We start from the raw sequence: 27,016 nt of genomic DNA, 5'->3' as shown, positions 1-27,016 counted from the left end.
CCATTTATGCCTAAGGGAAAACAGTATAGCATAAATATGATTTAATAAAAAGACTTATGGAGAGATCATAAAAATTCTGAGTTTGACCTACCCACCAATCAGGTCACTTACCGGATATCTCCTCTAGGCACTGCTTAGCTGTCTTACTGTATGATAAATCCATCTTAGTAGGACTGGTACAGGAATCGGCAGATGGTAAAGAGGTACCTTCATTTTCTGAATGTGCTCTGAAATTAACCAAGAAGACAGAAATACCAATTGCTGTCACCAGCGACTCATCAAAGTTCTCTAGTACAAGAAGAAATCAATGTATTGAAAGTTTTCTATGAAGGTAAGTGAGCATTTCTTTATGTCTGGGACATTCCAAAGCTGTCTATCTACAGGAGAATTTCCTTACTTTTCATATACAACCCAAGTTGTAGTGAGGTATTAAATCAGATTTCTTAGACTTTTCTAAGTTTGAAAGCTTGTAATTACCAATAATTGACTGCACTTTTTGTGGGCAAAAGACTAGAAAAGATTCCTTTTTTTTTTTTGCTGTCTTAGAGGAAGTCTGGCTAAACTGTGTTCTTCTGAGAATGATAAAAGCACTGAAAACACCCCTAAAATTATTTTTTCCATGCACATTCTATAAAATATATCCTAAAAAACAAAGTATAAGTAAAATAAATATTGACTTTGCTATGGGCTGTAAATGTCACTATGATGTCCTGATTTCAGAAAAATTAAAGTCAATCAAAAACAAATTCTCATTCTGACAACCCCCTTTTATAATACGTTTTATAGTTGTGTATATATGTTCATGGGTATATATTTGTGTGTGTGATTAACATGTAAAGAGTAGGTCTAATCAAATAAAAAGCACTCCACAGAGGGACTGCATACGTTCTGATATTCCAATCTTCATGCATTGCTTCTTCCTTTTATGCACAGGCAAACGTTTTAAGAGGCACTATCTTTCCTTATGCAGCTTCAAAATCTACATATATTTGGTCAAAAACACCACATCTTTAGAAAGTCCACAGCGTGAACTACAAGAGAAAGAAGGAGACAAGACAATACAGCATTGTACACTGGACTTTGTTCTTTATAGTTATCTCATTTGCTTGGAGTCCCATTCCTAGTACTGAGTTTGGACCATGGCAAGTGATCACTAAATATTTCTTACTTTAAAAAAATCTAAAGAGAATATTTATACGTGAAAGAAAAATTCAGTTAATCTTTAAATCAATTTTCGCTTACTATGTTACTTTTATTCTAAATCCTGGTTTTGTTTGAGAGAAAATAAAGTGTAATCATTGATGCCAGAAATATTTTCTATTTATCTGATGGATCTAAAAACTCTGAAACGCTCATTAGGATTTTAATAAATCATGGAAAACTATATGCTGTATGTATGTATGTATGTATATAGGAATTGACATATTAATGCAAGAATTCATACAAAGCTGTGCCTTGACCTCCAGACATTCCTAGCTTATTGTAACTTAAAACTAAATATAAGGAACACAGCAAGATTCAGAAGAGGACATGCCGTTCGAATGACAGGATATACCATTAAGGCCAGTAAAAATTTTAATGTTGTGAACATCAACAGACGTTTTTAGTCGTCACCTTCCTTGATATCTTGGTAGCATTAAAATAGCAGACCATTCCTCCCTTCATGAAACTCTCCTTCCTTGGCTTCTACAATAAAAATTTTCCAGTTTGTTCCCCATTCTCTCTGGATGCTACTTTTTTTCTCTTTGTTCTCTTTTACCCAATCATTAAATGTCATGGTTGTCGGTAGTAAAAAAGAAGGGCAAAAGTTGGGGGTTCCTCAAAGCAATATCCTAAGCTTCTTCCAGTTTGCATTGTACAGTCTCTCCAGACGATCTCAAACATACCCATTGTATTAGTGATTGCCTATCCACATATGAAGTCCAAATTCAAACTCTAACCCAGAACTTTTCTCTGAATTCCAGATGTGAATCATAACTGTCTAATAGACATTACCTCTTGATTATCGCAGAGATAACTCAAACCCATCTTGTACAGAACTGAACTTGTGATATTTTCCCAACAAACCTGGTCCTTGTTCATAGTGCCCCTGGGTGAAACCTTTAGGGAGCCTAAGAGGCTTTGCATGGTCTGATCTCTGTCTGCCTCTCCAGTGTCATCTTGCACTGGACTCCCCTTATCTCTCTCCCTTGTGGTCACAAGAATCTTCTACCCACATCCTATAGCTCCTGGCCTCAACAGGTCCTTTCTACTTGAATATTTTCCTTCCCACGACATCCAATTAAATTTCTCCCTTCAAGTCTCAGCTCAAGTGACTCTTTCTTAAAGAACAATTCCAAATTTTCAGGTGAAGTCCCAAGTTACAAATACTTATTTCTCCCTGTACCTATCTTGAGCACTTCATACTCTCGTAACATGACATTTGTGTAATTATTTGATAAATGTTCATCTTCCAAACTGGAGTCCATTCTCGATGTTTAAGCTCATCATTGCACCCCAATGCCTAGCCACATGTCTAGCAGATATGCTGCACTCTGCAAATATTTGATAACTGAATGTATAAATCTTATCAGTAGTGATCATAAAACAGTGTCATTGTTGGGTAAAACATACAGAAGGAAGCACAGTATAATGGTACATGCTCTGCATTTGGTTGTAAAACTTAGCTCTCTCGCTAAACAGTTATTAACTCATGTGACCTTGCTAAGTGACTTAGCCTCTCTGAACCTCAATTTGCTTATGTGTAAAAGGCAAAGAAAAATATGCTCCTCACAAAATAATTGTGAGCTCAAGTGTTATTATTACCAAAGGCCTGGAAAGGCATTCTCCTGAGGCATGTGGGATTCTGGTCAACGTTATAATGTGGGGAATATATCCGGCTCTCTGGGCTGTTTCTTTTCTTCTCTGGCCCCCAGGGTCTCCTATGTCCCCTGTCTATTGCCCCTCCCCACTCACTTCTAAAGTTCATTATCAACTATTCTTCCACTTGGGCTCTTTTCTTGTGAGCCACTGCACCTCCCTGGCTTATTCCTTAGCCTAATGTCCATGAACGAGGGGAAAAAATTCCTCTGAAGATTTCTAAGGATTGTTACTTGCTGAAGCCATTTAAATGGAGAGTATGTAGTAAGATAGGACACCCCAGGGAAAGCTTACTGGCTGCTTGCCAAGAAGCCTCAGAGAGGCATGGTGCCTGGGTGAACTGGCTGGGAGCCAGGGTTGGCCTACAGTCATACAGGCTCAGAATTCACAGACTGGTTTCTCAGATGCTGAGTCACATAAAGTAGTTCACTGGGATGGCTGTCTAAAGCCCAATGCCAACTGATTTTTACTAGAACAAGACCAGAGCAATTACAGGAACCAGAATACTTGTAGCTATGTTAGTTATAAAGATGCAGAGCATCTCCCTCCAGGAAAATCTCTATGGAGCAAAAGAATATTCAGAATGTGTTTTGGGAGTAGACTTTTTTCTTTGCTGCAAATATACAGATCTTAAAAAATATTTCTCAGTGTGCGGCTATCTTTCTCAGTGTATGAAACCTAGTACTCAATTCCATTGTCTAAGTCCCCACCCTCTGATAAAAAAGTATTCAAACTTTGGTCTTGGAAACCTTTGTTTTACTTTGTTTTTTAATGTGGCAGTGAACATTTCTGGCTGATTTGTTCTTTAACTTCTTTTTTTAGTTTAGGTCACAAGAGAAAATCTTATTTATACCGTATTTTCAAGTTCTTTGGTATATGTTTCACAGTGTTCCCTATCTGAGTTACCTACATTAGAAATGATAGGGCAACAGATTGATCAAGGGAAGGAACATGGTGAAGTTAAACTTCAAATAATTATAAAAAGATCTCAGAAATTATCTTTGGATTGTATTCACATGTAAATGGGTCCAGATCCCCTGCTCTATATATGTTACAAGACATCGATTTCCCCAGGATTTCTACCTCATTATTTTTTAAAGTGGAATAAGAGTTTAACTCCAGTCTCTAGAGGGACAATCAAAGGTAACTGGTAAAGATTTAACTTTTATATAAATGATCAAAGAAGTTCAGTTTAATCTCTGAAGGCTCTAAGCATGTCCTCTACTTTTGTGCATGCTTCATTCCAGAAAAATAACAGGTTTGGGGGTTGATTCATAAAACAATTTATGAAGACTTCAGAATCAATAGTGTTTTCTAACCAAAAGGTAGATATTGCAGTGGCATCATTCACTGTTCCCATGTAAACCAATACTGCATTCCTCTCATATTGACTGGGAAAAGGAAAAAATGATTCAAAATATTTAGAAGACATCATCCTGTGCAGACTATCTTACTGTGCATTCACAACATGGTCAACATGTTATAAGCACTTACTGAAACTGTAAGATAGGGCATTGCAAAAACACCATTTAATTTATTTAGCGTTCTAATAAGCTAGTGCTAGTGTCTGTTACTAAGAGTCCTAGTAGCCAGAGGTCTAGGTTTCACCAATAATTAACATAAAAGCTAGTTCCTGTTTATGTGCACTTACTATATGCCAAGTACTATGCCTAGTGTTTTATCTAGGGCATATCACTCAAACTTCACAACAATTGTGTTGCTATGGACTGAATATCTGTTTCCTCCCAAAATTCATGTGTTGAAACCTAACCCCCAATGTGATGATGCTAGGAGGTGGCGCCTTTGGGAGGTGATTAGGTCATGAGGATAGAGCCCTCAAGCATGGGATTAGTGCCATTACAAAACAGACCCTGGAGAGCTCCCGTGCCCCTCCTGCCATGTGAGGGCACAGTGAAAAGATGGTCATCTATGAACCGGGAAGCAGGAGCTCACCAGATACCAAATCTACTGGCACTTCGATCTTAGACTTTCCAGCCTCCAGGATTATGAGAAATAAATGTTTGTTGCGTCAGCCACCTAGTCTATGGTATTCCTGTTAGAGCAGCTGGAACAGACTAAGACACCTGTAATTTAGGTGCTGTGGATTAACTGAGGCTTCTAGAGATGTAATAATTTGCCCTGTGTAACAAGCTGGGAGATACTTAACCTGTACTTAAATCTGGAAGCTTCTAAATATTGTTTTATTAACCACTACCCTACAATTTAATTCCATTTAATTCCAAATGTCTCTGGACACTGAGCATGTTAATGTATGTGATGTCTCCTTAGCTGACAGATAGCTTAGTCACTAAGTTATTAACAGACAGTATTTGAATGTGACAATACCCAATGGCCTAACCTTAATTTTACTCTTTACTACCTTAAATTTTTACTCCTAAGAAAAGGAAGCTATTATACACGCCGCTTAAAGGCATTCAGCAATACACCTAGACGCTAGCAATCTTCAGATTTCCAATTTCATAAATAGGGGTGTTGCATATTGGTTTATATTAAAAATATAGCCATGTGAATTCATCTTGATATGGCTATACTAGTCACAAATGTGGACACAAACAAAACTGGTTTGAGTCAGCAACAATAACTAATGGTCTTATAGTTCCTGCTTTATAAACCCAACCTAAAAGAAAGACAAACAAGTATCTTTCCCAAACCAGCTCTCTCTTTCTTGGTGGGAAGGAAGACAGGTGACAGCCAGGGCCAAGGCCAGGAATCTGTCAGAGTGAAGAGTAGCCCAGTGTGGATGAGAGATTTGTTAGATTTGTATGCTGGGGGTTGGGGGGCTGAGCAAATAAGAAAACATATTGAGTATAATGGGAGCCAGGTTTCTCAGTTGACAAAGGAAGGTGCAAGTATGGAAAGGAGAAAGCAAGAATAAACTCTGTGTGTTGATTTGGAATGGAGGCACTGTGAATTTACGGTTATATACCCATCTCTCTCTCTCTCTCTCTCTCATAGATAGCTCGTTGATATTGAGATAAATATGTGTGTAGGGACTTCCCTGGTGGCGCAGTGGTTAAGAATCCGCCTGCCAATGCAGGCTAGATGGGATCAAGCCCTGATCCGGGAAGATCCCACATGCCACGGAGCAACTAAGCCCGTGCGCCACAACTACTGAGCCTGCGCTCTAGAGTCCGCGAGCCACAGCTACTGAGCCCGCGTGCTGCAACTACTGAAGCCCGTGTGCCTACAGCCCGTGCTCCACAACAAGAGAAGCCACCGCAATGAGAAGCCCGCGCACTGCAATGAAGAGTAGTCCCCACTCTACGCAACTAGAGAAAGCCTGCGCGCAGCAATGATGACCCAACGCAGCCAAAAATAAATTAATTTTTTAAAAAGGAAATAGGTTTGCAAAAATATGTGTGTGTCTGTATGAGTGTGTGTGTGTGTGTGTGTGTGTGTGTGTGTGTGTGTACCTACATATATTTTACTATTTAGGAAAGCTAGGAGCAGTGAGATCTGGTTCCTAAATATTACTCTTCACAAAAGAAATCAGGGCACCTTAGATAAAAGCTGAAGCCAAGGCAGTGAGAGAACAAGGTGAGCCTAGATTACCTTGAGCCAAAAAGAAACAAAGTTCTCAAAGAATAATGGGGCAGAAGCCAGCTTGAAGGGCATCCCAGCAACCAAATCTGGGAAATTCTAAACATCAAAATAAATAGTCATATTGATGGATTATAATCCACTGAAGACAGTAGGAATCCATTAGTCCACAAAATTCAAAGAGGGGGAGAGGGAAAGAGCACAGGAGAAGGAAAAGGAGGAGGGGGGAGGGGGAAGGAGAAGGAGGGAGGGGGGAGGAGGAGAAAAATAAGAAAGGGACATCATTTTCTTAAAGTTGAATGGCAAGGCATAAATGCAGAAGGAATAATGGAATTAGAAATCACATGACATCCATTGGAGTAAACTATTAATTTAGGCAAGAAACATCAATGGATGCTAAAACCTATGGGTGAAAGCAGACCCACTGTGGCAAACATCATCCCAAACAAGCAATCAAATTCAACACCACCAGAAAGGGGAATATCAATAATGTTGATACCTGGTAGAAAGGCAATGGAAAAGCACAGTATCATTTCTGTGACATTATATATATATAAATATATATACACTTATATACATATATCTGCAATCACGAGAAAATATCAGACAAACCCACATTAAGAAACAGTCTATAAAATGCTTGCCTTCAACATATCAATGTCACGGAAGTCAAGGAAAGATTAAAGCACTGTTCCAGATCGAGGGATGTTAGGAAGACATGACGACTGGGTACAACGTTCATCCTGAATCGCTAAAAGTGCTATCTCTGGGACAATTTGTGAAACTTGAAAAAGGTCTCTGGGTGCTCTGAGTTAAATGTATATGGGAGTTCTTTGTACGATTCTTGCAAATTTTCTGTAACGTTAACAGCTTTTCCAAGAGAAGATAAAATACAGAAAAAAGAAACAGTTGTGGTTTGGTTGGGCAACCTGGCGCTGAACCTCGTAAGCTAAATACAGAAAGGGCAGTTTATCAAGCTTCTCTGTGGGGAGAATGCCAACTCATAGCAGTCTTCTACACAACAGACCCTCTTCCAGCATTGGCTCTGCATTCCAGCTTAAAAATACTGCTGTGTGAGGGAGCTTAAACTGCTACCCAATGCACAGATATACATCCAACCCAGCAAAAGACAAGTTTGCAAGACAAGCATTCAGTAAGCTTTAGTTTGTGCTGATAACCAATTATGCCCAGTTCACATAAAACCACAATTGCAGTATAATCTGTAATAATAGCTGCAGGGCTTACAAAAGCTTTATCTGCAAGACGGTTCTATGCTCCACGTTTCAAAATTCATAGACTCACAGATCCGCCTACTGAATCTACTGGTTCAACAAATAAGCCAAACTTAAAACCATGTGAGTAAGCATTTTCAAAACTAATGTTTTGTATTCTTTGCCTTTCAGAATATAATATATTCAAGGGCCAATTTTCCATGTCACTTTCTAGGTAAATCTGAAATCTCACAAAAACTGTTACAACAATCTTTCCTGAGAACCCTTGATGCTGTTATATAAGACACATCATATTATACCAATTATATATATACATATACATATGAGTAACAAAAGGAAACCTCTAAATTCAGACTTTCTTGACCTAATTTTACAAATCAAGTGTGTACAGAGGGTTTCTGCTTATATTTAATTAATGGGTTTAAGAAGCACAATGATTTTCTTCTCTGTTTAACAATGTTTTGCCTTATCTAAAGGTTGGGTTCCTTTTTTTTCTTCTGTGAACTGTCCTCACCCTGATTCTCACCCTTTGCCTTTAGATGTTTGCGTTATGTCCAATGCACTGATTTCTTGACATTTACTACAAATGGTCAGAAAATAACAAAGAGCATGTAGACCTCAAACTAGCAAGTTATGAATCTGGTTAGTAGCTATTTTGAAATTTATTGGGGGCTGTTGGAAATACTGAGGTTTAGAGAAAATGTGCACGTCTTTCTTTCCTCCGTGACTAAGGATTCACTTCATAACTTTACTTCACATATCTCTGAAGCACAAGAAGCCACTTTCTCTGATTCCAACAACTAGCGGTCATTTTCCATGTTTTGAAGTCTCAGTATACCAAATCTGGTTCACTGCTTGGGGGGTTTACACTTCCTGCTTCATTCTGTAGTCATGTTTCAGTCAGTCTCTTGCCTACTACATTGTGGACCATGGAAGGGAAATAACATATGGGATGTGTGATGTTTCACTCTAACCCTGATGCCTTACACGGTAAATGTATTTAGTAGGTAGTCGAAAGAGGAAAAGAATAAGTGAATGAAGGTCCCGAAGAGAAGATATGGTTTCATTCTATAAACATTTTAAAGCCGTTTATATTTCAACTAAACCCTACCATTTATAGGAATAAAAGACTTCTGAATTTTTCTTATTCCACTGTACATTTTTGGTAGTGTTTCTATTCTTCTATAGCAGATGAGTCTAACCCATGATGATGGTGTTTCATTCAACAATTTTTAGTTGGTTCCTATTGTAGGTAGGCTCTGTCCTGGGCAATTACGCTACCAAATAAAAAAAGACAAGATGCTTATTTTTCAATGAGCTTATGTTATAGTCGGAGGTGGCTGAAATCACACTTGTTAATAAGTAAACAAAAACCCAGTGGATGGTGATAACCTCTATGAATAAAATACAAGGGGACAATGGCGTATAATTCTGGCAAAAGGCATTGTGAGTGTTCCTTCAGACTAGATGGTTGGAAATGGCTTGTGTGAAGAAGTAGCATGTAAGCAGAGTTCTGATGAGAAGAAGGAGGCTGCTTTTTTTTTTTTTTTTGTGGTACGTGGGCCTCTCACTGTTGTGGCCTCTCCTGCTGCGGAGCACAGGCTCTGGACGCGCAGGCTCAGCAGCCATGGCTCACGGGCCCAGCTGCTCCGCGGCATGTGGGATCTTCCTGGACCGGGGCATGAACCCATGTCCCCTGCATCGGCAGGCGGACTCTCAACCACTGCGCCACCTGGGAAGTCCCAGGAGGCTGCTTTGATCCAGAAGAGAGTCCTTATACGCAGAGAGAATATCTATGACAAAGTCCCCAAAGCAGGACAGGTTAGTTTGTTAAGAAACAGAATGAAGGCAGGGAGGCAGTGAGCGTAGTTTAAGGGCTAGAGAGAGGGCCGGATTATGTAGGAACTTGTAGGGCTTGGTAAGATGCTTAGGTTTTACTTTTCAAGTGTAATGTAAAGCCAGTAGATGGTCTCATGAATTTAAATGACATACAATTTATACTTTTAAAAGATTAGAGCCCCTGCTGTGTGAAGGATGCGACCGGAAAGGACCACAAGTGAATGCTGGAAGACTCGTTGGAAACTAGGTGAAAATTGGTGGTGCCCTGATCACGGGAAGGCAGGGTGGAAATGGAAAGAAATGCCCAACTGAGGGTATGTTTTGCAGCAAGAGCCAACAGGACTAGCTGAAAATAAGATGTGTTGGGAGGGAGTGAGCGAAGAGAAGAACAAAGTATGGATTCATTCCAAATTTTCTTCCTAGCCTCCCACTCAAGTAATCATGAATTCTAACCTCTAGTCTTTAGCAGTTTTAGTTACTAGCATTTTACATAGCACTTCGTAATTTGCCTGTTAGTTTTTCCAACATGCTTGGATTGTAAAATTGTAGAATGTCAAATTTGGATGATGCCATAACATTCCTCCTTCCACCTGACAAATTCTAACTCATCCTTTAAGTCTCATCTCTTCTCTTACCTCTTCTGTAATGCATACACTGACTCCACCCTCATGTAAGATTCAGGAAAACTCTTCTACCTTATTTGTTGCATGCACTTCCATGACAACAGTGAGGTTTTAAGTTCTTGATTAAATTCTTTTCATTATCACCAATAAAACTGAGTTCCCAGAGAGCAGATAATTTTTTTTTTTACTCTTTGTAATTCTTATTACATAGTATTTGCAGAATGAGTGATGAGTACATAAAAGAAAAAAGATATTTGGTGAATTCCCTTAACTTAAACTATGGCAACTGGTCACTGTATCGCTTCTTAACAATCTCCGGTAGCCACCTGCAGCACTTAAAAAAGGCAGGCTAATCCATTCACACGTCTACTTATTGGGAACTTCTTATAGAGAGTTAAACTTTTCTTAAAGTTTTCACCTTTGATTTTAGTTATATCCACTCATTAAATGGATAAAGATATGCCCAATTCAAAACTACTTTTATCACATAGTAGTGATAAATGAGTTATAAAAACTTAATATAGAATATCCTTGCACTGTGCAGGAAGTAGGACTAAAATGAAATTCATTAACTTCCAGAACTCAACATTACATTTATAGGACTTTGAACATTCAATTTGCACGAAGGAGTATTATGAAGCATATAATAAGGTCCCAGAAGGAATAATTAATAACCAGCATGACCTAGAAGTGGGCTGAGAACTGGGGAAAAATATCACCATCACCCATGGATCTTCCCATTATATAGAGGTTATTTAATTTTCTTTAAATATCAAACGTATGTATGTTTATACATATACATACATATATATGTATTTTAAAGTTATTCTACTTAAAAGCAATTATTTCCCAATATAAATGATATCTGCAAATCTGCTATTGACATTTTCCCAGCCAGAATTTTCCTAGTAACAATACCTCTTATTTCTACACATACAGCAAGAACTGCTAAGCAAAGGAGGGCACACTACAGACTCAGGCATATACGGATTCAAAGGCAAACTCCTGCCAGGCCTGTGACTGTAAAAGATTATCATTATTCTGCCTTGAAATCGCTGCTTCTTCATCTCTGTAAAATGGGGTAACATTCCCTTGTCATGGGTTGATGACACAGTTTAAATGAAAAAATTAACATAAATTTTGTAATACAGACTTGTACTAAGTAAGCACTCAACAAAAACCATTATAAAATAGTAAATTATTACTATTATTGTATCAAATGATTAGCACCTCCAGAAAAGTCTGCCAGGGATTTTGCAAGAGAAATTCTTAAATGGTGTTGGAGTAGTCAGAGTGGAAAGGACATCAGGGGTCACATAAGCCAAATGACATGACTCTACGATACCTCTTTCACTGACAGTTAAGAAACTTGAATATTGACTACTCAACCTTAAGAGCATTTATATTATCATTTATAAAATTATCCTGAATTTATAAAAGACTCCAAGCAGCCTTTTCCTCATATGTAGACTATGATGTGACATTTCTTATTAGATGGTTTTATTTATTTTCAACTACTTTATATTATTGATAATAAAACAAATAATTACTGACGTTTATAAGCAATTTATTCTGAATCTGGCTCTGTGCTAAAGACTTTACAATCTTGATTGCCTTATTTAATCTTTAAAACAACCAAATTAGGTAGCTATTCTTCTACCACACTTTACAGAATTAGAAACTGAAGTCTGGGGAAGGTCATTTACTGTGTGGCAGGTACTGTTCTGAACCCTGTATAAATATCAACTCATTTAATCTTCAAAACAGCCTTATGAGGAAGCTTCTATTATTATCATCTCCATTTTACAGATTATAAAAATTGAGTCTCAAGTCTTTAAATGCCTTACACAAAGTCACATGACTAATAAATGGTGTCATCATGATTCCAACCCAGGCAACCTGGCTCTTGGGGCCATTGTCTCAATAATACAAGGTGCAGTTTCGGAACCATGGTAGAGCAAACGGACTCTACAGCCTGTAGTCCTAGCTACTCGGCTATATTACCTCACTTTTATAATCTCCGTTTTAAACAGGGCAAAAAGAAACTCAAAGAGGCTGGAGAATCTGGCAGTCGCATGGCTGATTCACACTTTAACCTCTAAACTGTGCTGCTTCCTCTTTCAGATAGCAAAGGTTACACTGCCAAATGAAAATCACTAAATCTGTACCCACTGGATATGTTATTGCAAACAACCAAAGAAGTCTGCTGCTACTTATAGAAAGAAGCTTGCTAAACTGGTGGATATATTCTTTTTGCTTAGATTTATACTTTCCTGTGAAATTCATCCATGGTGATTTGAAATGACAGATGTTCTTACAGAATACATTTCAGAGTGACAAGTGTGCTGAGTATGACATATTTTAAAGTTTATAATTTTTTCTTATATTTTTGAAACGTGGATTATGATTTTGACATGTGAAATTCTCCTTTGTCAGATAGGGTCTCTGGAGCTAGAAGGATCTGCAGACTCCCATTGTAATACAGGTGGGACAGGCACGACCTAGAGCAGTCTCCCGCAGCCATTGGTCGGCCTCGCACTGGGCCCCTCCCCCAAGCGAGCGACCGTTAGTGAGCAACTGTCAATGAGCAACTGACTGTTAGTGGTCCCTCTCAGCCATTGTCTGGCACCGCAGTGGGCCCCTCCCCCAAGCGAGCGACCGTTAGTGAGCAACTGTCAATGAGCAACTGACTGTTAGTGGTCACACTCAGCCATTGGCTGGCACTGCAGTGGGCCCCTCCCCCTCCCCCTTCTCTGTAGAAAAAGAGCCCAGAGAATGCGGACTGAGGGAAAATGTTTTTTTGCGACTAGGGTGCCACCTTCTCGGTCTGCTGGCTTTCTGATTAAAGTCGTTACTCCTTGCCCCAACAACTCATCTCCCGATTTATTGGCCTGCCATGTGGCAAGCAGAGCAAGCTTGGGCTCGGTAACACCATGTGATGCAGATACAAAGGTTTTAAATGAATTTTTGGTATTAAAGTCAGAATAGCAGCCTTAAATGAGGTAGCTATTTGAGGTAGACCTGAAATTCAATAATTATACATTTGTGTGGATGAGTATATAAAGCCCCAGAAAAAAATCACTTAAAGCACTTAGGTTTTTCACTGAGGGAAAACAAATCATTACAATTATTTTCTTTACTTAAAAACTCACATATTTAATAAATTTAATAAAATTTGAAACTATATAATCTTGACCTTTTCCTATTTGCAGCAGATCCTACATCCTGTTTTTCCTGTTGATGAACTGTACACCTGCCAAAGTCGCAGGCATTATTCCTCCCTAGCCACCTCTTCACTGAAAGGACAGTGGATAAAAACGGAGACACAGCAGCACTGACACAGTCCTAATCGAGTAAAACTTACCACAAGACAATAGGCAAAATGTGTTTACACTACAACTGTTTAGTAGGATATATATTTTAAAATATAGCATGTGCTATGTATTTTAATAAATGAAAAATAATATAAATATATAACAAAAAAGTTAATAAAGTTAAATATCATAATTATATAGATTAGTATTTTTGCCTGGAAACAACAGGCCTAGCTGTGGAAATTAATATAAATTTTATGCTGGGAAAGCAACGCCTTATAAACAACAGTTAACAAACATGTACAATGTGCCACAGTATACAATAAGCATCTTATATGCATTTTGCCTGTTATTCTTCCCAACTCTACAAGGTAGATACTGTTATTTCTATTTGACAGCTGAAAATGAGACTAAGAGATATTAAATTCTTTGTCCAAAGGCATATAGCTGGTAAGTGGCAGAGCTGGGCATTAAGTCTATATCTGCCTGAACCCAGAGCATGCCCCCTTAACCATTATGGTTTACGTTTTCTCATGGGTGAAAACAAAAATATCTCTAAACTCTATAAAAATGAGAATTATTTTAAAAGACTAATAATAGAAATAATAGTAGTAAAAGTAATAGACACGGGGAAAAGTCATGACATCTGGGTTCTATTTTGCCTTTGACGGCAAGTAGGTTAACTTTCAAAGGCCTCGGTTCTTGAGGGGGGGGAGGGGAGGGGGGAGGGGAAGGAGATGAGGACTAATAGATTGGAGGATATGGGAGGCTTTCTTTTAAAAATTTTAATTCTAGGCCTCTCTCTCCAGAATGAAATACTGTTCCAAAATGACTATGTGAAATAGGACTCCCCAACCTTCCTTATTATGTATACTCTGAGTATGCAGACCTGTCAGTGTTTACAGCTGTGGACCAACGGAGCTCGCCTTACCTATAAATGAATGGAGCCACGGTGGCAGTATTTGGGTGGCTGTGTTGCTGCTGCTGAGGGAGCTGGACAGCACCATTTCCCACGCTCTGCCCACTGCCTTGCGCCGCTGACCCCGCACAGGAACCCGCCAGAGAGGCGTGGCTAGCTTCCCTTCCTTCCAAAGGAGCAGGGCAGTTGGATGTGCTTGCTTTCTCAGTCGTTACGGGCTTAGGGAAGGACTGGGAAGGGCTTCCCTTGGTAGTCCTGAACTTTTCAGACTCTTTGCTTGTTGAGCTTCCCGGTGAAACAGTTTGCTTTGCTGTTGGCACCTTTGAGCCCGGTTTTGGAATCCCACTGGAAGAGGGGATTAAGCTTTCCTTCTTGGCTGCTGTCGTCTTGCTGCCCTTTGGGATGAAGCTTGCAATTTTAGAGGTCTTTTTTGGAGCCGTCTCCGCCACCTGATCTTTCTCGTCCTTGACTGGTTTTTCAGTGCAAACTTTATTTCTGTCCCTGTTCTTTTCCTCTTTTTCCTTTGGCTGTAGCAAAGACTTTTTATTGCTGAGATTTTTGCTTCCAGCTTTTGGAGGGGCTAATTTCGGTGACACTTTGGGGCTGCTACTTGTTGAGCCGCCACTATTCAGACCGCTGTTAAAGCCTTCCATTTCACCAGATTCAGAAAAGGCATCGTCCTCCTTCCCACCATCACTGGGTCCTGAACTGGGAGGCTGCAGGGGGCGTAAAGCAGTCCGGGCATTGACCAGCTTGAACTTCTCAAGCATGGATTTCTGTCCCGAGGGAGCTGCTCTGCCCCCGTCCGAGGCAGGGGGCTTCAGTCTGTCTGCAGATGGTGTGGGAGAGGTGCCTGGGCTCGACTGCTTCACGGTCAGCATGGTGGAGGTGGCGCTGTGCTTGGCATTCATGGACTTGCTGCGCCACGGCTTGCTAGCGCTCGGGGACGGGATGGCCGAGGCCGGGGGCTGCCCAGAGGCGCCGGGGGGCTGCGTGCTGCCACTCACACCTGAAGATGGTTGAGGTCCTTTGGAGGAATCTGGACGTGGTTAAGAAGAAACATTTTAAAAAGGCTGGTTAGTTTTTGATCACTTATGTCACACCACTGAGTATTTCTAACTGTAGGCACAAGGAAGTTTCTTTCCTCTGAACTGGAAACGGACATGCTATGTGGCATCAATCACTTCTGTAATGTGGTGGTTTTTGTACCAGATATCAAACATTCAGTGTCTGAAGGACAGTGATGTTGGGGAAAAAAAAAACCACAACACTTTTTTCCCCTTCTAAAATTATTCATAGCCAAACGAATTTTGCTGGTCACAGAGGTCTATAGATGAATAAAACACTATCCCTCCCCTAAGCAATTCTCTGTATTCTTCCAGCTACTACTGTAGCTCATAGCAGTGAATGGATATTCCACCTTGCCTTATAAGAATAATGAATACTGAGAGATTGCTTTAACCTACAGGGAGCCTAGCTTATTCTTATCTGATTAAATATGCTTTTGAATCATAATTTAGCTTTTTGTTAATATTCTTTTTATTTGTACAAAATAAATATTGAAAGGGATGTTTACATGGGTCAGATAATCTACTAAGAAATATATAAAATATGTAATACAAATATTTAATACTAAAAAATGTGTAATACATAATATGTATAATCCTTATAACAGCCCTACAAGGTATGTATTGATATTTTACAAATAATTCTTACAAATAATAATTTTATAAATAATTTTAAAAAATTCTACATAACTTGTCCGAAATCATCCAGCCTGGACCTGAACGGATTTCAAAGCCTGTGCTCTTAACTAGCACACCTGCATGTTCCTGTAGGGATCTGAACAAACTTTAAATTCTAATAAAAAAATCAAGCTACTTTTTGGGGGCTATAAGAAAATAAGGCCAATTATCATATAAGTACTTATAATGCACTAGTGTTTACTTACTTTCCACGTAGAAATCTCATTATGATATGAATTTCTATACGACTGTTATAGCACTGATTAATGCTTGATTACAAGTCTTATTTTTAAGCATGAAAGACTAAACCAAAAAGAGATTTTATAACAATGCATAGAATAAAAAAAAAATTGAGCTTGGAGTTAAGAGATCTCAGTATAAATGTTGACACTGGAGAACTATATAATTCTGGTCATGTCATTTACCTTAAATTTCATCTACCATAAATACCTCCCTCTTCCCTCCTCTTTTTCTTTTTCTTCTGAGAAATGGAGAAAAAAATGGATAAATGATTAAATTAGATATTTATGTAAAAGAGGCAACGTTGATACTGTTAACATACTAGATATTGTCAAATAAATGAAATGTCCAAAGGAAATATTTTATTAATAAATCCTTTCATAATATTCAGGAATTGGAGACCATTAAATTCCATTAAATATTCATAGATCTAAAACTACAATGCTTTCACTTTTAAATGTTTTTTCCAACAGTATCAAAAATGCATGATAAACAGTAGGTAATTAAGCCAATTGGTATAGAATACTTGTCTTACCCATTTTTCAGAAGAAGTTGTTTACATTAAAAAGTTAATAAAGAAAGAGATAGGAAAAGAGGTTAAATTCTTCATTAAATATTTGTGTGAGTTAGGTTTTTTTAAAAGAAAATAAGTGTGCCTAAAACAATATAATAGATTTGTGAAGTTTATATTAACAATGCCAATAGTATAGACAAACGTAGATAACTTCACTGTGATTGCCTGTTTCCTCTACTGCACCGTTGATACAGTCCATGAAAGCAAAGACCACACCAGTAATGCATAGTTCTACATTACACACAAAGCACCTTCTGTGTGACAGGCACTAAACTAAGTTTTTGAAATACATTAACTCAGTCCTTCCAACAACTGCATAAAATTTTCATTATTACCCTCAATTTGCACATGAAGAAACTGAAGCACAAAGAGGTCAAAGAACTTGGCCAAAGTTACACAACCTGTAAGTGACAAGTCTGAGAACTGAACTTAGCTTGGGATTCTAAGTTAATTCTGTCAATCACTATGATTTTTCAAATGTACAAGAAGTTCAATGGCTTATCAGTTATAACATTATTCCTTGACTCTAGAAACACAAAAAATAGTGAATGTCAAATTCATGCCTTTAATAGGATTGTCAAGTAAACTTTATTTCTCGATTACCTAGATTCAACTGGAAACTAAGGACATCTCCAAACAAGATGCATTTTCTCAAGTTCAGTGAATTGTGTATGTGCCCGTGCATTTCACACAGTGACCTTACTGTTTTGCAGATTTCTGTCCAACATATATGCCTCCATTTTTCTACTATTTCCAGAAATATTAATCAATGCTACTCAGTTCCTACAATCTCTAGGACTTGAATCTAGGCATAACATCTGTTAATATTTACTGAGTGGCTATTCTGTGTAAGACTCCCCAAGACACCTTACAATATAGTCAGAGGAAAGAAATCAGACTCACAGAAGATGAATGGCATATATTAAACGTTAAACGAGTAGGAGGTGGGAAAGAAAATGGTAGAGATCAGAAGTGCACAAAGGGCTGTACAACATTAAATAAGATCAAGACAGATGAGCTAAGGGAGATATGCAGGCATTCAAGGCAGGAGTAATATAGAATTTTTATATGAAACTATGTGAAAATTTATTCTATTTATTTACATTTTAAAAATATGTACATACGGGGCTTCCCTGGTGGCGCAGTGGTTGAGAATCTGCCTGCTAATGCAGGGGACACGGGTTCGAGCCCTGGTCTGGGAGGATCCCACATGCCGAGGAGCAACTAGGCTCGTGAGCCACAACTACTGAGCCTGCGCGTCTGGAGCCTGTGCTCCGCAACAAGAGAGGCCGCGATAATGAGAGGCCCGCGCACCGCAATGAAGAGTCGCCCCCGCTTGCCACAACTAGGGAAAGCCCTCGCACAGAAACGAAGACCCAACACAGCAAAAATAAATAAAATAAATTATAAAAAAAAAAAGTACATACGTATATTGGGACACAGAGCTAGAAATAAAGTACCCCCAAAATGAAATCATAGTCTGCTGTAGTATTGTTAAGAGGAACATAATGGCCTCATATTGAATTTATCTTCACTTTCTTACACTGATCTCAAAAGTTATTCGCAATATTTCTTATTCTATAATGAAAATAATATTAATAATTATTACAAATATAATAATGCCTACTGGCATTTTGCTGAAGATTCTTTAACTATATTATCTCACATTAGTGTTCACAACAGCCTGATGAGATGGGAAGGGCTCCTATTTTTTTTTGTGTGTGACAATTTCATAATCACTTTGCCTATCTTTTTTTGGAAGGGCTCCTATTTCTAATTCACACTTGTGGAAACCCAAGCTTTGAGGGTCTAAACAACTCATTCAGTGGTGCACAGCTAGTGAGGAATGTGTGGTGTGGCTAGGATTTGATCCCACATGTGTGATTCTAGAGCCCAAGCTCTATAATTATCGTAGAATGTCTGACATTTTAAGTGTTTAACATAACGGTCTCAGACTTTAATGTGCGCTTAAGTCACTGGGGATCCTACTGAATGTACATCACATTGTGCTTCAGCAGATCTGCAGGAGGCCCCAAGATTCTGCATTTCTAACAACCTTCCACATGATACCAACGCTGCTGGTCACAGACCATGTTTGGCTTTAAAGAGTTATTTCTTATGACAGTGTTCAAATCGGCTAAATTCATTAAATGTTCCATAGCTGTGCAGCATTAATATTCTTCGTTCTGTGGGATTCTGGAAGCTCTGTCAGTTCTGCATTCCCCCCGGATGCTTGGCAATCTGTGGTGAGAGATCACTAAAAACAAAAGAGGTTTTCCTAATGTCCTTTATTTCATCATTTTCACCACATACTTAGTGTATATCTTCTGTGTTTCTGCAACTAGGTTAAGAAGCCAGGGGACTCCTACCCCTGTATGCCTGGGAGCTTTGGTGAGGATGAGAGAAGAGGGCAGAAAAGGACCAGTCAGGATGCTCTGTAAGTGTGCTGACATTAGCTAGATAGACTGCTACCGCAGTTCAAGTACAGAGGAAATTCAACATCATCACACCCAAAAATGAGACAGGAGGGACTCCAAATTATGACATCGACATCCAGCCTACAGTAACGGTCACAGGAAAAGCTATAAAATCGTTCTCAGATAAGTACACACATAGAAGACACTTCTCTGAACTCAACTCTCAATCTGTGCCCAGCTCCTCTCTATAATCAGCAATGAGGTGCTTCACGCTGCATGAAGAGTGAAAATCATAAGTCACTGTGCATCAGGAGAGCATTAGAATAATGAGTGTCTCTCTGGACACCTCACAAGAAAGGGTGCAGAACAACAGCTGCTGAAATGGCAGCCTCTGCAGCTCTGACAGAGCGGGGGTCGGCACAATCTGTGCGATTTACATATTCAATAGTAAGTAGCCTGGTCTCAACTGATGCATTGCTGAGTGTTGTTAACTCAGCTTCTGACTATAAATGAACTGTTAGCTGGGTATGGCGGAAAAGCACAGGTATCTAATGCACATATTTAAGGGCATTCCTGCAACAAACTTGTATCTTGCGTTTGCAGGGCCTCTCTGCCTATAGCTGGTTCCTTGTCTCTAGCCTCCAAAGAGAAAGTTTCTTCCACTCCCTCTCCTTTTCCTCCCCTTCTTCTTCCACCTCGCATCCACCACCACCAATTCCATTGCAACCAAATAATATTATTTATCAACTGCTTACTTTTCCAAAGTACTTTGATACATGGTATCACATTTAGAGCTTCTACCCATATGCCTCTTATTTAAACTCATAATAATCTATAATATACATATTATTTCTCTTGTTATAAATGAGAAAACTGAAGCTTAGAGAAAGTAACTTGCTCCAAATCAGGCATAGAGTAAAATTTAGAAAAGACAAAACCAAAATTGGAACCCAGGTTTATGTGACTACAAAATTTGGAGGCTTTTGACTCTCCCTTCTTTCCATATGTTTGCTTGCCCACCCAAAAATTCTGCCGGTTCGGTTCTCCAGAAAGTCACATGTTTGTCACAACAGTGAAGGCAACTGGGTAACTCCCCGAAATTTGGGTTCCTTCTTCCTCAATGAGCAGAATATAAATGGGGAGAACATGATACAAGATACTCACTATTCAGTTACCTATATACTATCTCCTACTGGCACCATCCTTTTGAGTTGATGTAAGAATAGATTTTAATTCCTGCTTAGAAAACATCTTAATTCAGAGAGTTAATTTTTAGTTATTTCATACACACAAAAAAATAACTTTGATGACCTGGGAAAAATGCCAATCTAGTTCTAAAATTAATACACGGAGGTAAATGTGGCAGTCACAACAGGCATATGGGAAGTTTAGATAAAGACGATTCTCCATGGAAATTTGGCAGGTTCGCTTCCGAGCTCACTGCTACGTTGCCAATGGTGCTACTAGCCTGAGAAAGGACCAGGGAACATCCTCAGTTGTTTATTTCTTCTTCCTCACTGAGTAGTATACTGTTTGGATGGAAGCAAACCAGCTTTCAGTTCACAAAGTAACAACACAGAAAGGAGCAACAACAATAAAAATGACAATGGCACCACTCTTTTGAAAGTATTCACTGTACAGCAGGCATTGTGCTCAGTGATATGTATGGTCCCTGCTAATTACAGAACGACTTCAGCATCACAGATCATTACGGAAGGAAGGAAATGACTGATCGATGTGGTGACGGCAATTAGCTTGGTACATAACTAACTTAAGACTCTCATTTTACAATAATATACCAAAATGCAGTGAACGTTTCGAAAGTTAAAAAAAATAGCATTCAAATTTGTTTTCAGTTGTTTTGTTACCAACTGGCCCCTTGTTTACCTCACCACACTGTCTCCCATAAATGATGGCTTGCGAAATGCCTCAATCATCAATTTTATGCTGAACAGAAACATGGAATGCTATTACAGGGATTGTAGGGGCACTGTCCATTCTGCACATGCATATATTGTACCATTAGTAACGTGAGAGTGCCACTTTGTGGACTATTGAAAAATTTAGGGAAGCTTTAACTCACCAGCCAGATTTTTTTAAAGTATGTAATTTATGTACGGGCATATAAAATACATGTACACCTCAATATGTAAGCATGTATACGTAAGTAAACAACATATATGCCCAAGTCTATTTAGTCATATCACTTGACCTATGTACTTAATTGTTACCTCATAAACATCCTCAAGATTAACTTGAAATTATGTCATTATAGGTTTATATAATTATTAAGGAAATAAAGCAAAAAGTCATGGTGGAACACATAATGAAATCACCCGTAAAGAGATATAATGAGTAAAACGTATTTGCATTGCATTGAAAAGGAAATAAAACCGTTCAGTTCTGTGGTCTTAAGAGTAATTTCAGAGTAATTAAAAAAGTACTTAAGAACTAGATAATTATGTTTTAGCTGTCAAAACTCCACGACTAATGCAACATTCACATTAAACCTATAGTTTTAAAAAGTTCAATTTCAATTTTGCTAAATTCTCCATATCAATCATACTAAATCTATGTTGAGTGTAAATGAAAGAAAACACTTTCACACCAGAAGCTACTTCATTAGAACCCAGGAGAACAGAAAGGAAATCTCCTCTTCCACAGATGTACAGGTACCATGTAAGAATCACACGGGAGAAACAATAAAGAGATGGGAGCATGCCCTCTGGTACTGTGGCATGTTTCTTAGCAACAGAGAAAAACATCTCTCTGCTAAAGAACTCTGCCAAGTAATAAGTGGTTACAGATCATAATTCAGAAAGTGAATTCCAAATAGAGCTAGGGACATTTACATTCCTAATAGTACTGAACTGTTAAGCCTTTTTCATATTTATCATGTCGATTTTACAAAACAAGAATTATTTCTGAAGATAATTTGCTTCAGGCATATAAAATGTGTGCCCAAATGAACCAGGGCATTTTTTTTTTCACAAGATCCCTGATTTCCACTGAAAAGATATTTGATTTTTCTTTAAAGCATACATCTGTCTAGAGTAATCTCATAGGGTGCATGGGCAAACTGATAAATGCTAGTGTCAGAACATATTATTCATTGTCAGTCTCTGCATGTCAGGTCACCAAGGGAAGAAACTTGGACTCCCCAAAGAAATGCTTTTCTACAAACAATATACTATCTTCATTTCACCATTTGTTCTGAGAAATTTGTTCCTACATTCCATTTCAACAGAATGGTGGGGTGGCATTGCTTTCTATTTTAACATTTCTATTTCAGCCTTCTCTGCAAGTGATAATCTATGGCCATGTTCACCGATATTTTAATCCATTTGGTGAAATGAGCACACTACTTTTGGATTACTATTAAAATGGTATTAGAGGTATCTTTTGAAGTGCAGTTTGTGATTCTCTTCTGATTTCCCTTTATTAGATAAGTCACACAATTCATAAATAAGCTATTTTTACCATTCCATACATGTGAGAAGCTACTGTGCTTTCAACAGTATGTTTTTTAATAAGGAAGTGAAATTGTTTTAATTGTGAATAAACCTTTACTATCTATTACAAATTCTAGAGATTCCCCAATTGATTCACATAACTCAACATTTAAGACTTCTTAAAGAAAGCAGAAAGTACATTTTCACTTAGAAGCACTCAGGGAGCACATTACAGATAGTGTGATTATTTCTTTTGAGTAAAAATATCTTAATTTATTTATTATTTTTTTTGCGGTACGCGGGCCTCTCACTGTTGTGGCCTCTCCCGTTGCAAAGCACAGGCTCCGGACGCGCAGGCTCAGCGGCCATGGCTCAGGGGCCCAGCCGCTCCGCGGCATGTGGGATCTTCCCAGACCGGGGCACGAACCCGTGTCCCCTGCATCGGCAGGTGGACTCTCAACCACTGCGCCACCAGGGGAGCCCATATCTTAATTTATTAAATTTAACTGTTATACTTTCTAATAACTAAAAAGGAATGGCAATTAGAATACTCAAGTTAGTAATTTCTGAATTCTGTTATTATAATACTGTAACCTTTGAAAATTCTTGTTTAATTTTCACCTTATTTAGCCATGCCTAGGATATGTATGAACTATATTGTCACAGAGATCAACCTGTCATCAGATGGAATCTTATTTTTTTATATGCTATGTTAACATGAAAAATCTCCATGTCAAAGGTTAAATAAAACATTCTTATCCAAAAAGATGTACCATTCAAATAGTCTAAAGAATAAATTATAAACTGTTTCATATGTGATGTTTATATTTGTTTTGTTTGCTCTATAATTTAAGCTAATATTTTGGAAATATAAAATAGCATGACACAATGATTAATTTAGAGATGATACTGGATATACTGATATGAAGCTGTGATTCCACATTAATAGAAAATGCCATATAGCATGCAAAACAAATTCTAGAAGGCTGTATTATATAATGCAATTTATGCTTTAATTATGATTGACAGTTTACAGACATTTAATGCCTACATTTGATATATAATATTATAAATATTTGTGAATGTGAGATCATACACTTTAAATGTTTTGGAATTTTACTTTGTTGGAATTAAAAGTAATGGCTAATTCACCATGAAAACTTTTGCTCTTGATACCGACCTAAGGAAATCTGCTTATGGTCAAAAACCTCGTAATGTGTGTTATCTGTCTCCACCTTGTGGTTATTATAAATATTGCTACTTTCTAATTTTGCACTACTTCTTAGACATACATAAGAGAGGCTGAATGGCTATGGAAAGATATGAATACTTGGCTACCTCTGGATTTTTACTTTTAGACACCAGAAATACAAAAATTATTTCACATGATCAAAAAATACATTATGATATCAAAACGTTGGGTCATCTAAAGCATTTCTAGGTTTCTTTGCCAATGTTATTAGTCATTTTTTGCAAAACTCTTATACAACTGTAGTCTCATGTAGCTAAAATCAGACACTTGAGCAGTCCACTCAGCATATCTTAATGTCTAAACATGTCTATTTTCCCTTAGTATTTCATAGCATATATAGGCCTTTGTATGATGCTTTCTAGGAAAGTCACAAAATGAGGGAGATGTTTTTCTGATAAGAAATTCTTGTCCCCTTTCTCTCCAGGAGAAGCGTAAGTCTTCAGTAACATTTCTTAGGTTCGCCAATCAAAGGTTTTATTCTTTATTTTAAAGAGAAAATCCTAACTTCCAAACACATACTATTTTCTTCTTTTTCCATTCAACTCAAGAACTGGGGATATTACAGGGATCAAGATACACTGCTTTGCTTACAGGGATTTACAGTCTGTCCAATTTTGTTTTAATGGGTAGGAAATTTTCATGAAAGTGTATAATTCATAGATCACTCCTGTCAATTCATGTCTGAGTAAGAGAAGTCTAATCAGATAATCCATATTAAACAATTGGAAATGATCTAATCTGAGCCAAAAGGTTTCTACCTGGTTCAATTAGTCAAACCAAATTTGCCAGCTGTTCTACTAAGTGTATTTGTCACTTTGGAATTTCATGTCTTGTTGCATGGAGAGTTAAATACTACACAGAGAAGTTAAAGTTTTATTGAGTAGAAAATACTACCTCAAAATCCCGCAACATGCCCTAGTCCCTCACAGGGTCACACTGCTCCCAACAGCAGAGGTTCTTGATTTTCTCATGGTTTAGATGTAAATTACACATCCTACCGTTCGGATGCAAGCTCCACAGGGATATGCATCAAGCCAGCACCTCTTTAAATATGCACTGTGCACATTGGAGAGAACTGTGTATCATACAGTAGTTAATATATAATCTGCCTTTAACACACACTTCCACTGTGTCCTTTCTTCCTGATCGTGTGATTGGATATTTCTATCATACACTCGTTCAAGAAAATAAAACAAACATGAATAATTTGTCTCTTATAGGAAAAACTAAGGTCATAATATTTATCTGTCCTGCTGCTCTCAAAGACTAAGTACCCTTCATAATTATGTCTTAAATTTTGATGCTCCAACCTTAACTTCCTCAAACATGTACGGCATTTAATGTTAACTAAAACCAAGGATTTGAAAACACTTCATATAGGTTTATGATTTCAAGATAAGTGCTCATAAAACATGAGAAAACAAAAGAAAATGCTATTTACATGCATCCAGGAGGAACTTTTTTTGAGAAACAGATTTTATACTTGGGGATAATCACTAACCACTTTAATATAAATGACTATATTTCCTTAAAGTGTTCTTCAGATTGGAAAGGGCCTGAAAAAAGCTGGAATTCAGGAGGAGGCACTTAGACAATGTAAGAAAGTCCACTGATAACATTTCCATTCCAAATGCTGTAACACTGCTTAAATACTAGATTTAGCATGTAATTTATTAGGCCCATATGTTACACTTGTGCCTTAATGATGTAATGGGCGAACACTTACCTTTTTCATTTCCATTTGCATAATTTGGAGGCTTGTTTTTATCAATGCTGTTAAAGCTCTGACTTCTCCTATTTAAATTGGAGGCTCCCTGGACCTTGCTGCTGCTGCCTGCAGCTGGTACCCTAGAGGGACCTGGAAGTCTGAAATAGTACAAGAAAAATTACATCATTATTGTACATTATAAAAACATAGGGAACAGGAGGTTCTGAGCAGGGAAGAGTTAATGGGAAAATCATAATTTATGACATTCAGCAGAAAATGTTGGTTTAAGCGACAAATAGCTAAACACAAGGTTTGAAAATCTTTAGAAAAATCTTGGTTCATATGATATAATTTGCCTCCAAAGTATACTAATAATGCAGGACAATTAGAAATAAAGTAATTTTAACTAAAAAGTTATGCCTATATGTACCTGATGAATAAAACTTTGATTTAAAGGTACTCTAACAATTACATGAAAAGCAACAGAAATAATAATACTTAACTAGAATCTATTATATTCTCAGGGTATTAACCAGCTGCCTGCAGTTGTTGTTAAGTTGTTCTTTTCAATATACGGGACATTTGTTTTTATCTTAGGTGGCTGTATCTTAGATGAACTTGTACATTAATAAAAAGAAGAATAAAGTTACATACAAATTGCAAATAGCAAATGCTTACTGAATATCTAAGCTAGTTAATTACTCAAAAACATGGTGTGGAGACCAAGGTCATGAGTTTGTTCATATTTGACTGATCTGTCTCACATAAAAACTTTCACTCTCTTGCCAAAAGTAAGCACCTAGACTCTAGCTGGTTATCTCACAAGTGTGGCCAACTGATCACACAGGCCATGCGACAAGGATGCAGGTCTCAGAAGAAGAAAATCTAGAAGAAAATCTATGCTAGTAGAATGACAATTTAAAACACACCTACAGTGATAGTAGCTTTAGCTACTCGTTGTGTATGAAGGACAAGACATGAGGAAACGTAGGTAGACTGTATTAGAATTAGGGGAAGTTTGATAGGAGGTAATCATCTGCAGTTATTTTATTTGAACTATAATTAAACATCAGTTTGGATCATTTATTTCACTGTTTAAACAGTTTCCATATTAAAATTTCAGGTATAAATTATTTCAAGAACTGTGCGTAAAATACACAATTACTATATTTTATTTTATACTAATACTAATGTATATTGTGTATGTATAGTAAACTCAGTCCGCATAAATGAAAAACTAGAAATCAAGAATTAATATTGGCATCTTAAGACATATTTAAA

The 27,016-nt window shown here is 37.8% G+C and overlaps 1 protein-coding gene across 3 annotated transcripts in view; it reads right to left on the bottom strand.

Moving 5' to 3' along the window:
• NAV3 (neuron navigator 3) overlaps window positions 1–27,016 on the bottom strand; it is a gene marked incomplete at both ends in the record, with an annotated part of 362,535 nt that overhangs the window by 167,490 nt on the left and 168,029 nt on the right. For all 3 annotated transcript variants that reach the window (XM_082666667.1, XM_082666668.1, XM_082666669.1), the window contains 3 exons: window positions 112–227; window positions 14,360–15,386; window positions 25,754–25,893. In XM_082666667.1, the coding sequence (XP_082522793.1) occupies window positions 112–227; window positions 14,360–15,386; window positions 25,754–25,893 (1,283 nt within the window). The remainder of the gene's footprint in view (window positions 1–111; window positions 228–14,359; window positions 15,387–25,753; window positions 25,894–27,016) is intronic.

This window comes from Grampus griseus (genome assembly GCF_964374135.1).
Source record: "Grampus griseus genome assembly, chromosome: 11".
Classification (NCBI taxonomy): Eukaryota; Metazoa; Chordata; class Mammalia; order Artiodactyla; family Delphinidae; genus Grampus; species Grampus griseus.
This window is presented reverse-complemented; position numbering and strand designations above follow the sequence as displayed.